The sequence below is a fragment of the Gekko japonicus genome, unplaced genomic scaffold (assembly GCF_001447785.1).
Source record: "Gekko japonicus isolate JY-2015 unplaced genomic scaffold, Gekko_japonicus_V1.1 scaffold133, whole genome shotgun sequence".
NCBI classification, from domain to species: domain Eukaryota; kingdom Metazoa; phylum Chordata; class Lepidosauria; order Squamata; family Gekkonidae; genus Gekko; species Gekko japonicus.
The window spans coordinates 36851-52729 of record NW_015171506.1 but is presented as its reverse complement, the minus strand read 5'-3'; the positions used below and the strand labels follow the sequence as shown (position 1 = coordinate 52729).

At 41.9% G+C, this 15879-nt stretch overlaps 1 protein-coding gene across 1 annotated transcript in view; it reads right to left on the bottom strand.

The window, feature by feature from the left end:
* The window catches only part of GOLM1 (golgi membrane protein 1), a 56052-nt gene that overhangs the window by 38945 nt on the left and 1228 nt on the right, over positions 1 to 15879 (bottom strand). The window contains exons 2-3 of the mRNA XM_015419284.1: positions 7173 to 7321; positions 2515 to 2694 (exon numbers count right to left, since the gene is read on the bottom strand). Coding sequence (XP_015274770.1) covers positions 2515 to 2694; positions 7173 to 7301 — 309 coding nt within the window. The 5' untranslated portion in view covers positions 7302 to 7321. The remainder of the gene's footprint in view (positions 1 to 2514; positions 2695 to 7172; positions 7322 to 15879) is intronic.

Sequence of the window (15879 nt, the reverse complement as noted above, 5' to 3'; positions counted from 1 at the left end):
AATAGCCCTGCTGATATATATAAAAACCTGGTGTATTGGCCCTTTCCCATTGTCGGTGCTATGTACTCCATCAGCCACTGGCCCATCAACCCCCCCTCAAGAGTACTCTCGTGCCATTGGCTGGGTGCTGGGTCTGCTTCTCTCTCCCGACCAATACCAGCCTGGCCACTCTTCCCCGTCAGAATAAACTGCCAAAATGGCATATTTACCAAGTTCAGGAAAATCCAAACAGTCCAGAGTAGCACCAAGGGATTTTGAGTAGGAGAAATCCCATCTTTGCCAACCATGTGCTCAGCTCACAAAACAGTTCTTTGTCTCCCAGAGAGACAGCATTTTCCAGGTAGAATAAAACAAGTAGAGAGAACAGGCGCAGAACTGAACTCTCCCTCGTTGGGATCAGACAATTAAACCCCAATTCCAGTCATTATCAGCTGTGGCCATCAGCCAACCAGGAGCAGACAGGGGATGTGCCCAATTTCTGGTTGTCATGGCTACGTGTGGGGATAGGCTAGAAGTTTGGAGACCACGCCTGCAGTCACATGACCCCAAACTCCAGCTTCTCCATTGCTGATGTGACTTTTTGCATGTGAGGCAGAGCCAGACGCCATCAGGTCTGCCTCTTCCCTTAGAGGTGTGAAAGAATGTGTGGTTACATGGCATGGTTATAAAGTTTCTCTGGCCAAATGGACAGGCCATTTGGCTTCAACAGGAAACAAGACACAGCATGTTATCAGAAAGACATCACAGGAGAAGGCATGGATTTTTAGAAATCAATATTTCTATACACAGGCGATACCACAGCCAGTGTGGTGTAGCAGTTAGTGCTTCGAAGCAGGGTCTGCCAAACTCAGGTTCTTGCTATGGAAGCTGAGTGGATGATTTCGGACCAGTCACAGAATTTCAGCCTAACCCACCTCACAGGGTTGTTGTGCAGATCAAAAGGGGAAGAGGAGAATGATGTAAGCTGCTTTGGTCCCCACTGCAGAGAAAGACTGTACTTTTCCTCATGGGCAATCATTGTTGCCAATCTCCAGGTGAGAACTGGAGATCACTCAGAATCAATGTTCCCTCTAAGCTAAGTTAGTGTGAGGTAGCTCAGTTTTTTAGCCTCCAGCTCACACCTTTTTGTCTTAGCTCAGGAAGGATAGCTCCAGAGCAAACTAATTTATGTGGTAGCCAAATCAATCACTCACAACTTTAATGCCATTAGCTCACAAAGTAGAATTTTTGCTCACAAGACTCCACAGCAGCAATTCAGCTTCTTAAATTGACATTGGTAGGGTAACACCCTCTCCTTCCCCCTCATATACAATTATCAATATACTTTCATACTAAGTTTCTCATTCTTCACTCCATAATATTTGGGATTTCATGGAAAAATATTATTTTACTTAAAATAAAATCATTACGTTTACTACACAACCTCAAGGAGCAAGGTTTTGCCAATGTTATTTGGAAGGAGCAGGCTGAGAAATGGGGGAGAGCAGAGAAAATTGTGCTCAGTTTCGTCTGTTAATGTTGAAAGATAGATTTGGATTCAATCAGAAGGAGCTAGGGTTGCCAGCACTGTGTTGGGATATAGGGGCTTGGGGAGGGCCGAGTTTGGGGAGGAGGGACTTCAGCATGCTATAATGCCATAGAGTCCACCCTCTAAAGCATCTATTTTCCTCTGAGGAACTGATCTGTTGCTTGGAGATCAATTATAATAGTGGGAGATCCCCAGGTACCACCTGGAGGCTGGCAACCCTAGAAGGAGCTGAGCTAGCGATGTCAGCTAAAAAGAAAAAATGAATAGATTACAACCATACCAGGCTAGTTTCATGGCAAAATGCAAATGTTTTCATTACTGTACTATCCATTCACAAGATTTCATACAGAAGTAAATAACAATTATTATTTTTACACGAACCCTTCTTCATAGGCACATCTCCAATTACTGAACAGCTGCAACGCCAGTTCCCACTGTATTGATGTTAAGTTTCTTTTAGAATCTCTCCAATTGTTTAGTTTTCCTAGGATAACATCACAGCTATGACTGAACCACCCAAGTGATTTTGCCCCAGAAAGTACTCCCATTGTTAAACAATAATTCCTTGCCGTATTTAAACTAATTTAAGTTTCAGGTAAACAGCAACTCTCCATCACCAGCAAACATGACTGTTTTGTGTTCCTTGCAATGAAGAAAAGTGAATCATGGGCTCCCATAGCATTTTCACAGTACACTATTGTCTTTCTTCCCCATATGTTCCTTGTCAAGAGGATATGTAAGTGTAACCCCTACAGTTTTTTGAGGTACCCTCTCTCAGCATAATGCAGCAAGGCTGTCCTTCCATGGAAGACTCCTTCCCTTAAACTGGGATGCGGAGGGGTAGTGCCAGAAATAAACCTGCTGCTACACTTGCATGAAGCTGACCCTCAGTCAGGAAATGTCCAGCAACAAGACAACAAGGGATGCCAAACATGTAAGAATTATACAATTAGGCCAAAAACAAAGCTAGAGAAAAGAGCTCCTACCTTCTCATCCCTGTATATTTTATTAGCATTCTCCATCTGGAAGTTATGCAGGTTCTGGATATTGTCAATCTGCTCCCTCTGTTTCTGTAGCTCTCCTTGGAATTCATTCTTTTTTAGTTCAACAGCACCTCTTTCTGCTGCTGCCCTGCGGACTCTGCCTTCTAGTTCCATTATATGATTCTGCGAGACAGCAGACAGATGAAAAAGAAAATAGTGTTATAAAGAATCTTCTTCAGAAATATGTGCAATCAGAATTTAATTTCCTTTTTTATATTTGCAAAATGCAAACTAGACATACTATGGCTGCCAGCCAACGACTGGCAACAGCAGAAGTCTGGGGAGCAGGGACATGGGGGGTCCCTTCCATCACTTCCAGGGAAAATGTAGCAGTGATGTCATGCTTCTTTAGGAATCCATAGAGTTTCTGGCAATTCCTAGAGAGATATGATATCACCAGGTTTTTCCCTGTTAGTCTCTTAATGCTGTTGCCTGACGGTGATTTTTTTAAATCAAAATGTTAACATTTCATAAACATCAAAAAACATATCCAGTATTTTACATGTCATATAACCAATTATATAGATTTCCTGTTAAGAAAAAGAACTCATAAAGATTAACGTTGAATTAAGCACTTTCCTCTTTGTAAATAAGTAAGCTTTAAGTTAAAATAAATTAATTTGATTTCCCATAAAGATTAACGTTGAATTAAGTAAATAAGTAAACTTTAAGTTAAAATAAATTAATTTGATTTTTCCTATCCAATCATCAATATTTGGGGCTAAGACAATCCTGGCTGCCAAAATTAGATAAAATAAAACTACCTGAAACCTCTTAGGAAATCTTGCTACATAGTTCAATAGAAAAATGTCCAGCCTAAAAAGAATCTCAGATTCACAACCCTGTTCCAGTTTCTCACAGATCCTTCCCCTAAACTTGGTAGCATGAGGACAATGCCACCACATATGGATAAAATCAGCCAGTGGAAAACTGAAGTACCGACAGTGCTCAGTGCAACTGCTATAAATCATAGCGCTTTATTTGGAGTCATAAAAAGCTGGTGGACGATTTTAAGTGTATTTTCTTTAAACACAAGGGAGATGATGAAAGAAGATCCCTGAGAAAAGCACATCCATAACCACAGTACCAATATTATTACTCCATTTAGCTTTGTACAAGAGTGATTTTTTAAAAATCCTCACACTGGATGCTGGAGTGCTGGGGACCATTGGGAACTGGGGGTGTTATGTACGCGGACCGCCAGCAGGGGTCTGCGGCTACAGGCAGGAGCTTAGCTCCTCAAGACAATAGGAACGGAGGATCCTAGTTACCCCAGCATGGACCAATAGGAACTATGGTGGGAAGTTCAAACCCCCCAATGGGACTGTGGGTGTGCTGGGTGGGTGTGTATATGGTCGGCCTTGCAGGGCCGTTTTGCAGTTCGATGTTAAGTACAATAAATGTGTGCAATCACATGTCGTCGTCCAAGTCCTCCATATTGCGAACCCAGTACTTTTCAGTGGCGACGAGGATGGGATCCCGCTGAGCCAGGCCTGGCTTGCGTCCCAGCGCAGCACCGAGCTTCGTTCCAGCCAACGCCACCGCGACCCGCATCACTCTCAAGCAGCACCGCACCACACACCACGTCAAGGAACACCGCTCCCCACTAAGCGCTAAGCCATGGCCTCTGCTCGGGGGAACTTGGAGCTCTTCGATCCAGCCCATCCCAAACTCTGGGACTCGACGGACCAACTGACTTGCCACCTCGCCTACAATGAGGTAACAGATCCAGGCAAACAACGGGCCCTTCTTCTCAGCTCCTGTGGCGTGATCACAATCCACCTAGCAAAGAGCCTCCTCGCACCCCGGGTGATCCTCGAGTGCTCGTATGAGGAAATAATAGATGCCCTGACGAAGTACCTCACGCCCCGGCCTACTACGCTCGCCAGGCGGATTGAGTTCCAGGGCCGCGTCCAGAAACCGAGTGAGTTGGCCGTTGCTTTCATGGCAGCCCTGCGCCAGCTGGCCATGGACTGTGCCTTCACCAAGGTGGAGAAGAACCTATTAACGCAATTTGTGTGGGGCATCAGCAACCTAAAGCTGCGGAGGAAGATGATCGGTACCGCCAACATCAAGATCGATGAGGCCCTCCAACTCGCCATCGCCCATGAGGGCTCTCACTGCGACAATCCCCCAGCGGCATCTCATCTAGTACTCCTCGACTCGGCCCCCGAGAACTCTGATGAGGACATCCGTCTCGTCTGCCTGCCCTCTCGCCGAAAGCCACTGGGACCTGCTGCATCCGGATCCACCGAAAAGACCACCAGCCATTTTTCATGTGCAAGCTGCAGAAAGGCACACGAGCGTAAGTCCTGCTGATTCCGCAATGCGACGTGCCACACCTGTGGGAAACAGGGTCATCTCGCTCATGTCTGCCAGTCCAAGGGAAGCCGGCACCAGCAGCCTCCAGGTCAGTCACGCCACCAGGCCGCCGCCACCCGCGAGACGGCAGCAGAAACTTCCTGTATAGAAATATTGCTTCTATATTCACATGCTTTCTCCTGTGATGTCTTTTGATAACATGCTGTGTCTTATTTCCTGTTGCAAGCCAAATGGTGGGCCAGATGGCCTGAACAACTTTATAACCCACATTCTTCACACTTCCATGCTAGAAGCTAGACTGTAAGGCTCCACACTAGGCCCCACATGCGAGAAGTCACGTACACAATGAAGTAGCTGGAGTTGGGGTCAACTGACTGCAGGTGGGGTCTCCAAACTCCTAGCCAATCTATACACATACCTGATGTGCAGCTATGGCAACCAACAATTGGGCACACCCATGCCCACTCACAATTGGCTGATGGCCACAGCTAATTTGTGACTGGAATTGGAGTATAATTGTTTGATCCTGTCGGGCTCGTGCTCGTCCCGGGGGTTTCCGCCCCCAGAGGCCGTGGTGTCGGTGGAACTACAGGCATTCTTGGGACTCAAACTTTTATCACGCCTTTTTGCCACACAAGGCTGCTGTAGCGGAGCCCCTACACCAGCTCCTGGATAAGTCGGCTCCTTGGTCCTGGGGCCCGAGGGAAGCGGCGGCGTTCAGGGGGGTGAAAGCGCTTTTAATTTCTAACAATGTGTTGGCCCACTTTGATTAATCCCTACCGGTTGTACTTGCGTGTGACGCCTCTCCCTATGGCGTCAGTGCAGTGCTGGGCCACGTCCTCCCTGACGGCCGCGAGGTTCCCGTGGCATATTACTCCAGAACCTTAACGGCCACGGAGTGCAACTATGCGCAAATCGACAGGGAGGGGTTGGCTATTGTTGCTGGGGTCAAGAAGTTTCACAACTTCGTTTACGGGTGCCCTTTCACAATTGCTACGGACCATAAGCCCCTCTTAGGCCTCTTAGCTGCCGACAAGCAAACGCCCCAAGTCATGTCACCCCGGGTCCTCAGGTGGTCCCTTTTTCTGGCTGGCTACCAGTACCACCTGGAACACCGCCCGGCCAAGGCGATGGGCCATGCCAACACACTGAGCCAGCTACTGCTGCCAGTTGCTGGCGCCAATCCCGCTCCTGCACCAGGGGTCCTGCTCGTCGAAAGTCTTCCGGAGCCTCCTCTGCAAGCTGCTGACATCGCTGCAAAGTCAGCCCACAACCCCCTCCTCTCCCGGGGCTTGGCTTGGGTTGTCCTATGTCCCCGGGCCCCAAATTTGCAGCTTTCACTACCAGGAAGGATGTACTCTCAGCCCTTAAGGAGTGTCTCCTGTGGGGGGACTGAGTCGTGGTCCCCAGCAGCCTGCGACAGCGGGTACTCAAGGCACTCCACAAGGCGCATCCCGGCATCGTAAGAATGAAGGCACTAGCCTGGAGCTATGTGTGGTGGCCAGGTATCGATGCTGAGATAGAGTCCTGGGTCTGGAGGTGCCAAACCTGCCAGCAAGTGCGACCTAACCCACCAAGCGCACCCCCACAGCTGTGGGAGTCAACCCGTAAACCATGGTCCTGGCTTCACATTGATTTTGCCTCCATGCTGTGAACCCAGTACTTTTCAGTGGGTGGGAGATTTCTCACCCCCAGCAGGCAGATGGCAAGCCTAGAATATACATGTAGAAGCACACACAAACCTAGCTGCCAGTCATCTACGATCCCTCCCTGACAATGGTTGAGCCAATAAGATATCACAGAAAAGTAGAAAATCACTAGAAATAATGATAGTCAATGTATAGCAGCTGTAGAGGCACAGGATAGTAATTTGAACTGGGAACTAACATCATACAGGTCTGAGGGACAGAAAAGGGAGGCAGAGAAGGTGGGTGATAAATTTCACATTTTAAAATGTAAAGTATTCAGTTAAAGCTTTGTCTTCCGATGTATGCATATATTAGAGACATACACAAAGAAAATATGGTATTTGTCAGTCAGCCAACAGTGGAAGGATAAAGCTACAGAGTTTCTGCAATTATAATCTCCTTCCCATGCACTTTCCTTCTTCTTCCCTATTCTTCTCTCCCTCTCATGGCCAATATCCAAATGCCTTTGAGACCTCAAAATCAGAGAACCTTAAACTGCTTTTTAAACCTCAAGCATTAATGGTAATTGCGAAACAAGGAAAAATGACTACACCAGTTCAATCAATGTGAAAATAATAAGAAAAGCAATACCTGCAAATCAATGTTGCGGCAACTTGCAATCCAATAATTGAAGCCCAAAACAATAATGCAAGCCACCAGTGCTGCTACTAGAAGAGGTGGAGACTTCATCCCTCGACGGCCGTTTCCCAGTCCTACCATCTCAAAGAAGCTATAGATCTCTGTTGATTTGGGAAACAAAAGATATATTTATTTTTCATTTTATTGTAGCAGCATCTGAGACTTAACCTCATTGGAGCTATTTTCCAAATCTAAAACACACTATCTTGAAAGTAAACCCAGTTCTCAAAATATGTTCATGATTTCAGCTATGTTTACAACAGCTAATAGAAAATAGAACTAACCTATCATTTGTAAGCAGAACGAATTTTCTTTAAAAGTTGTCTATATTTATCATTATTCTATACAGTTTTCCCACACACAGCAATAGATTATTTTCAAACTAACTATTAAGATTATGGTGAATTTGATAACAGAAAATAATACCCTAGTAATCAAATACCATAGTGTATCAGCTTTCAGGATGTATTTGTTCATCTTCTAGTGTCATTTTTCAAAACATTCTTATCCCACATTGTACTAATTTGCATATATACTATATATCCATATCTATATTTTGTGCATCCAATGAAATATGCTCTTGTCCATAAAAGCTCATGCCACCAATTTGTTTTTCATGTGCTGGTTTCTCATTTCACTATCATTTCAATGAAGAGTTATCAATGTTGAACACTAATTCAGTTGCATTAAAGAATTCCAGGAGTGGGTGGGAGAAACCTTAACATTTTTGCCATTCTGATCTTTAGTATAGCAGGAAGGGTAACACATGTGCTAAGTAACAGTAGGTCTTTAAACTGTAAACATTTTGTAGGTAGCAAAGCCACGGCACTTGTTTTGTAGAAAGTATACTATGCACACTAAATCAGTATTTCAATATCAGCACTAGTATTCACGTAAGTCATTTTGCTGGTATCTGCTGAGATCTTAAGTCATCTCTTGGTATTTTTCTCATTATAGAGTGGCACAAGATAGTTCTATTTAAGCCCTGACCAGGATAGCCCAAGCAAGCCCGATCTCATCAGATCTCAAAAGCTAAGCAGGGCCAACCCTGTCAAGTACTTGGAAGGAAGATCTCCAGGGAATACCAGGGCCAGGATGCAGAAGTAGGAAATAGTAAGCCACCTCTCTGAAACGTTCAAGGATATTATAGCTTTGGAAAAAGTGCAGAAAAGGGCAACTCGAATGATAAAAGGGTTGGAACACTTTCCCTATGAGGAAAGGTTAAGGCGCTTAGGGCTCTTTAGCTTGGAGAAACGATGACTGAGGGGTGACATGATTGAGGTTTATAAGATTATGCATGGGAAAGAGCAGGTAGAGAAAGAGGTACTTTTCTCCCTTTCTCACAATACAAGAACTTGTGGGCACTCCATGAAATTGCTGAGCGGTCGGGTTAGAACGGATAAAAGGAAGTACTTCTTCACCCAAAGAGTGATTAACACATGGAATTGACTGCCACAGGAAGTGGTGGCGGCTACAAGCATGGACGGCTTCAAAAGGGAATTAGATAAGCATATGGAGCAGAGGTCCATCAGTGGCTATTAGCCACAAGGTATAGATAAGGACTCTGGGGCAAGTGATGCTCTGTCATCTTGGTGCTTGGGGGGGTCAACAGTGGGATGGCTTCTAATGTCCTGGCCCCACTGGTGGACCTCCTGATGGCACTGGTATTTCTGGCCACTGTGTGATACAGAGTGTTGGACTGGATGGGCCTTTGGCCTGATCCAACATTGGCATCTCTTATGTTCTTATGTTCTAAGGCATACACACACAAACACAAAATTCACCAAAAAAAAGATAGTTCTATTTGATTCATGTAATTTAAGATTCTGCAAGAAAATCTTTAAACTACTGGATATAGTAATCATCTTACTCATTAGCTAAGGTCATCTCAAGACTACAGAGATCAGTTCCCTGGAGAAAACAGATGCTTTGGAGTGGACTCTATAGCATTGTACTCATAAGAACATAAGAACGTAAGAGATGCCAATGTTGGATCAGGCCAAAGGCCCATCCAGTCCAACACTCCAGTCCAAACTATCCACCTTTGAGATCACCATCCACCTGTTCTACAATTTCAGAGTTATCTGTCCACAATAGTGTTTCAGTCACATCATATACAACACACATCCACAGTATATCACCTAAAAGAAAGAAAAAGCCAACCATCTAGGAACTACCACAGGTAAGTTTGTGATAAAAACCAGCAGATTAAAAGAAGAGTTAATTAATGGGGGAAATTGCCCAGTTTGTTTATGTGACAAACTCTTCTTTCCATCTGACTGAAAACCCACACTTCATGAATATGGTTCAGTCACTGAGACCAGGATACAGTCCACCCAGCAGAGCAGATGTTGCAAGGAAACTGCTGGATAAAGTGTATGACAGAGAAATGGAGCAATGTGCAACAGCCCTAGAGGGTAAAATTGTTAACCTACGTCTTGATGGGTGGAGTAATGTCCACAATGATCCTGTTGTGTGTGCTTGTATAGCAACAGAAGAAGGGAATGTTTTCCTTGCAGAAACAATTGAGATGTCAGGAAATGCACACACAGCACAATACTTATAAGAAGTGGCAGCAAAAGCTCTAACGTGAACAAAAATTCAAATTTCTAGTACGCACTTTGGTCACAGACAATGCTGCAAATGTTTCCAAGATGAGAAGACATTTAGAAGAGCAGGAAGGGAATACAAAGCTAATGCCATATGTTTGGCAGTGCTCATTTGCTGTACCTCCCAGAAATAAAGACTAATATCATTGAAATTGCTAAATACTTCTGTAACAATCATTTTGCAGCAGCAGTTCTGGGGGAAAAAACAGGTGGAACCAAGCTAACATTCCCACAAGATGTTGGATGGAACACTGTAGTGGACTGTTTTGAGCAGTATATCAAGAACTGGCCTATTCCAAACTGAGAGAAAATAGATGGCACTCTCACAGCCAAAAGCCTCAACATTGGACTTAAGAGAAATGTTGAACATATATTGAGCATCCTGACACCCATTTCTGAAGCTTTAAACAAAATACAGAAAAATAACTTTTATTTCTGATGCTGTTGAAATTTGGAATGAACTGAGTGAGCACTTAAAAACAGAACTACACACTGACAGAACTAAATTACAAGCATTAAAAAATGAATGGGACAAGCACTGTCTCCAGCTCATTTTCTTGCAAATATTGTCAATATATGGTACCAGGCTCAAACCTTAAGTGCTGAGGAAGAGGAGTTAGCAATCATCCATCTGTAATGCCAACTATAATAACCTTCAGAGCTAAGGGGGAACCATTCAAAAATATATGTTTGCTGATGATGTTTTATAGACAGTCACACCAGTGAACTGGTAGAAGTCACTTAAGCACTTGGATTTAGAGACTGTTGAAGTAATGATTTCACTTTTAACAGCAGTAGCTTCAATATTCTCTTCCTCTGGATTCATTCATTCTAAATTGAGAAATTGTTTGGGATCTGATAAAGTAGAAAAGCTTGTTTTTCTTTTCCAGATTATGAATAAACAAGAACATGAAGATGAATGAACTACATAGGACAGTATTTTAAGTTTTTTATGTGTGGACCAGGCTGATAGTCTAAGGCAGGGGTGTCAAACATAAGGCTCAGGGGTCGGAACAGGCCCGTCCAGAACTCTTATATGGCCCACAAGCAACTGGTGCAAGGGAGGGAGTACTGAGTGGAGTGGGTGAAGCCACTCCATTGTGGCTTCAGCACGGCAGAACAATCTCACCTGCAGCAGTCATGCATCATGGGAGCATCTGCCCAACACTGCACTGCTGTCTCCCCAGTCCACCTATGTGGGTTTTCCAGCCCAGGGGGCCTTGCAGTGAGGATACACCAACTTGAAGCTTACCAGCTGCTGTCCTTTATACAGTTTCTGTCTCCAGTAGCTGGCATTGTGTTTTATAGCACACATGGCCCAGCCTGTGACATTTATGTTAGATCTGGCTCTCGTAACCAATGAGTAACACCTCTGGTCTAAGTTTTTTTTTTAAAAAGATATTTTGTTTAACCACATCAGTTAACAAACAGTTTAAGCAAATATAAGAATACATATGCTATAATGTATTGTTTTAGTTAAATAACACTATTTGTTATTATTAAGGTAATGATTATTTTTCTCCTTCCAATAAAGTACAGCAGAAAAGTTGTCCAAATATGAATTATTGACCTATTAAATTGGTCACCTCACAATAATTTCATAATTATCTATGATGTGTTTATAATTTTTTTATATAATTGTAAAACTAATCTGAAAAGGTGTTATTCTAAAAACAAAACCTTCATCGGGTTCTAACTATTAAGATACCAGCAAAAGTCTTTATGTAGAAAACCATGATATAAATCTAGTCTTCCTGGCTAGTGATTTAAATCTATTTGATTTAAATCAAATCCACCCTGGCCCTAAGTATACTGTAACACCTGTCAATCTCAATGATTACATGAACAACATTTTGTGTAAGTGAAAGTACAAACTGAGATACAATAAGCTGAACGTAGTGCAAGCTGTGATCTTTTTAGAAAGTTTCTGCTTGTAGAAAGGTTCTAATGCACACAGAAATCTTTTACTGGATCCCAACGTCAGATGCGTTAAAGTCATCAGTATAATCTCTGGAATGCTAAAGCACAGATAGGCCAAAAGAAGTGTGAAGGCACGGGGCTGTATGAGCCCACACTGTTTAAAAATTCATCAAGAAGCAACTCCAGGGAGCCCTGAGGTGGATAGCCCAGATCGTTAGATCTCAGAAGCTATTCAGGATCGACTCTGGCAAGTACTTGGGTGGGAGACCTCCCTGGAATACCAGCAGTTGGGAGGCGGGGGCAGGCCTTATTCAGCCACCCCTCCCCAGTAGGGGTCAGTCATCAGAGATTGCCATGACTTCTGGGTGCACACACAGTTAGTCACCAGAGGTCACCATGACTTCCAGGTGCGTGCATTCCCACACACATACAAAAGAAGCAACTCCAGGGAGAAAAAAATCCATGGAAAAAGAAAAGCCACCAGTTCATCGAATTCTCAACCAAATCCGCAACTCCTAGTGCAAAGGCACACAAAACACTATGCTAGAGAAAAGTCAAGGGATTCCTAAAGTTGCATTTATTTATTATTTAACAGTCAAGTTTCCATCTCTAAAACATGTAGAAAGTAAATGAGTAACATATACAGCTTTCACAACCATAACTGGTTCTCTAAGGAGACTAAGGAAGAAACACATATTGAAATAGGTAAGACCTATCACAGCACTTTTTTAAAAAAGCATTTTCTTTTTGATATATTTTCAAAGATCTTCTAAACATAAAATAGCTTCCCAAAAATGTTATATGTATATATTTAGACAAAGCATGACAACTCTACACTTTGGTTAAGTCAAAATTCAGTATGAACTTTTAATCTATATGTCCATCGTGCCTCTTGTCGTAACAAAATCTGTTTCATGTTGCCGACATTAAAGGGCTGCGCGTCATACATAAATATTTTTAAAAGCATATCAGTAGCCAGATGTTTCTTTTCATAACATAACACGCAATTTTGATATAACTGCTTATTTAGTTTCGTTATTATTTCCCCTCCCTTTATCAGCAAATAAGACAATTTAATGCAAAAAGGTTACATGGATAGGTTTGAATCGCTATGGACAATGAGCTGGATCCAAGGACTTCCTCTTCAAAAAATGGAGGAAGTAGAAGTGAAGGCGCCTCAATTAGAAGGTCAGAATAGATACAACCCTGTTCCCACATTTTGGTCTCAGTATCATGAATGGTTGTAAATACTAATACTTTTAAGTTTACCCACACTGCTTTTTACTTGTGAATACTGTGGCAACACAATCAAAGAAGGACATTTTTGGACCACAAGTCTACTTTATAATCACTGGGCTAGTGATAGCACTTTAAAGGCCTTATGTGCATATTGACCCTGTGCCTGGTGATTTTATTTTTGAACAATTTACTTTATGGTCCTTATTGAATTTATACTTTGTATATATTCTTGATTGTGTGTATGTGAATATATGTATTAGCCATTTTGCCACATATATATGACCTCTGAGGAAGGCCTATTTGGCCAAAACGCGTAAGGTCAAGCTTTTAAGCCCTTGTTATTGTAATGTTTTATATATAATTGTTGTAAATGGGCCCCTGTATATGTTTTAAAATTTGTTATTAATAAATACATGTATCATTTTCCACTTTTATTAGATAGGTTTTAATATTGGCCCTCTTCTTCACTAACCTTTGTTTGGTTCTGGATTCTATTGTTAGGTTCAGTTTTTTCCCTTTTTGTTTCTGCTTGTAAATACTAAGCTTCTCTATAGGTTTAATTTACACATTAGGAGTATAACAAAGATTAGCCTGGCTACCCACAAGTTTTGGCTAGGATGTCTCGCTAAGATACACGGAACTCTGAAACACCAAGTTATTACATACTCACAAGATTGATGTTTGGCTACTCTGATTTCTACTACACATAGTTCGCAGATGTTGAATCTTTGTACATGTTTTACACCTTTACATGATAAGTTAGCATACTGTTTATGTTTGATGTTCTGTATTTAATGTCAAATTATAAGGTTTCTTGATTATACTTTGTGAAAAATTCAATAAAATATGAATAACAAAAAAAGAATAGATACAACCCGTCAATACTATACTTTGTACAGTGCTCCTTGCATCCCCATCCTCTCCCAATGAACAACACAGTCACTCGTCTAGCACCTCTCCAGCTTCTGCTTTCCCTTCACCAGCCTCCCCAAGATGTCCACTCAACTCCCAGTTATTGTCCAAGAACTCAAAAGTCTTATCCTGACTCCCAAGCAGATTTACTGCTACTTCTTTTCTCCAAACTTAGCAGACATTTCCCATTACTAGAAATTACATTACAAAACACTTTCCTGCATTACTTAGGAACTGGATGCCACTTGAGACTAAATAATCAACTAATGTTCCCCCCGCCTGCCACATTTAGGCTATTTCCAAGGCACAAACATAAAGTATCCAACATCGATCTATGTGCAACACAGAGGCAAAAAAAAAAAAACGGCGGTGCTGGGGGGAGCTGCCCGGTGGGGTTCTTCCGCCTTTCTCCTGGTGTCTGGCAGCCGCTGTGACTTAAGGACACACAGCCTTTTGCTCCTCAATGGACGTCGCATTTGGAGTGGAAGCGCTTTATGTGCATTTCCTGAAAAAAAAAAACCATTAACCCACCTTTGTATAATTAATTTGAAATTCCAGTGGCATAGCAATGTTAGTTTATTGCAGAAAAACAAAGAAAAAGAGTCCTTAGTGACTGACAAATTTACTATAATATATGTGGTCAGGACTTTTAAGACCATTTTTTCAATTGCCATCAAAATGATTTTTGAAAAAACAAGAATTTCCCATTTTCAAATCAAACAATGCACCCTATAATATATACTAGGTTTACATATTCCTTGTCATTATCTTATCAAAAAACAAAAGTAACAATATCCTGAAAGTGATTTTAAAACATTTTCACCTGCCACACATTTTATGAAGTTCCTGTCACAGCTCTGGAGAACAAGATCTATTTATGTGCAGAAGGAGGAGGAACCGAAGTTTAAGTGGTTTGGGATTGCTGACATATATTGAACATATAAATCAGAAATAGAAACATTAAATTACTGAAACAATGTTCTATTGTTATAAAATTGTTATAAAAATGTCTAATATTGCCATTTCCAGAAGGAAAGCTTAGGAAAAAGCTGTGGACTATAGACTACAGAATAAGAAAAAACGCTCATGCATTTTGGGAAATGAGTTCTTTTGCCAACAAGACTTCCCCCTGTACAAAGCAGCACTGAATTGCTCAGGAACAGTCTTCTTCAACTTCTTAGAGTTAATGCTAATGTTATCTTTCAAGTACTTTATTTGTTACTATAAACCAATATAAAACCACACACTGTTGTGATAAAAGAAAAACCATACTGGCATCTTGTACTATAACAGCCAAACACCTTCAACACTTCCAAAAGAAAAATTGTAAACCCCAAAGCAAATAATACAGAAGCAGAGCAAGTCAAACTTGTTCACCTAAACTTAAACAAGGACAAATTAAATAGACTTTCAGCTGAAAAAAGCATAAGATTTAAGAGCTTTTAAAAAATGTTCATTTTCAATTAACCCAGTTAGATTTCCCTGCTAATAGCGCTGCTATATGGCCGGTAAACAGACTGGAGGAGTTTATGTTTGGTTGGTTTCTTTTATTAAAATTAAATATGAAGAAATCACTAGGTATCAGGAAAGTCAGTCAGAACAAGTAACTCAAATACAGACATTTGACGTAATGCACATTTTAACTACTAGTCCAAAAAACATTTGCTTTACCCACACAATAACAGCGGCTGGGGGAACTACGGGGTCTGGGTAAAACTCAGATCTAAATGGATCCTCATGAATTCATATGATTTTAGCATTGAAAGGAAATCAAACCACCATCATAGGGGGCACCACAAAAATCACGGGTTCGTGGCACCAGAACAGCGCAAAAACATGATTCCAAAGGTCGGATCCTCATGAAATCATATGATTTCTGTACTGCAATGAAATAAACAGGAAAGTCAGTCAGAACAAGTAACTCAAATACAGACATTTGACGTAATGCACATTTTAACTACTAGTCCAAAAAACATTTG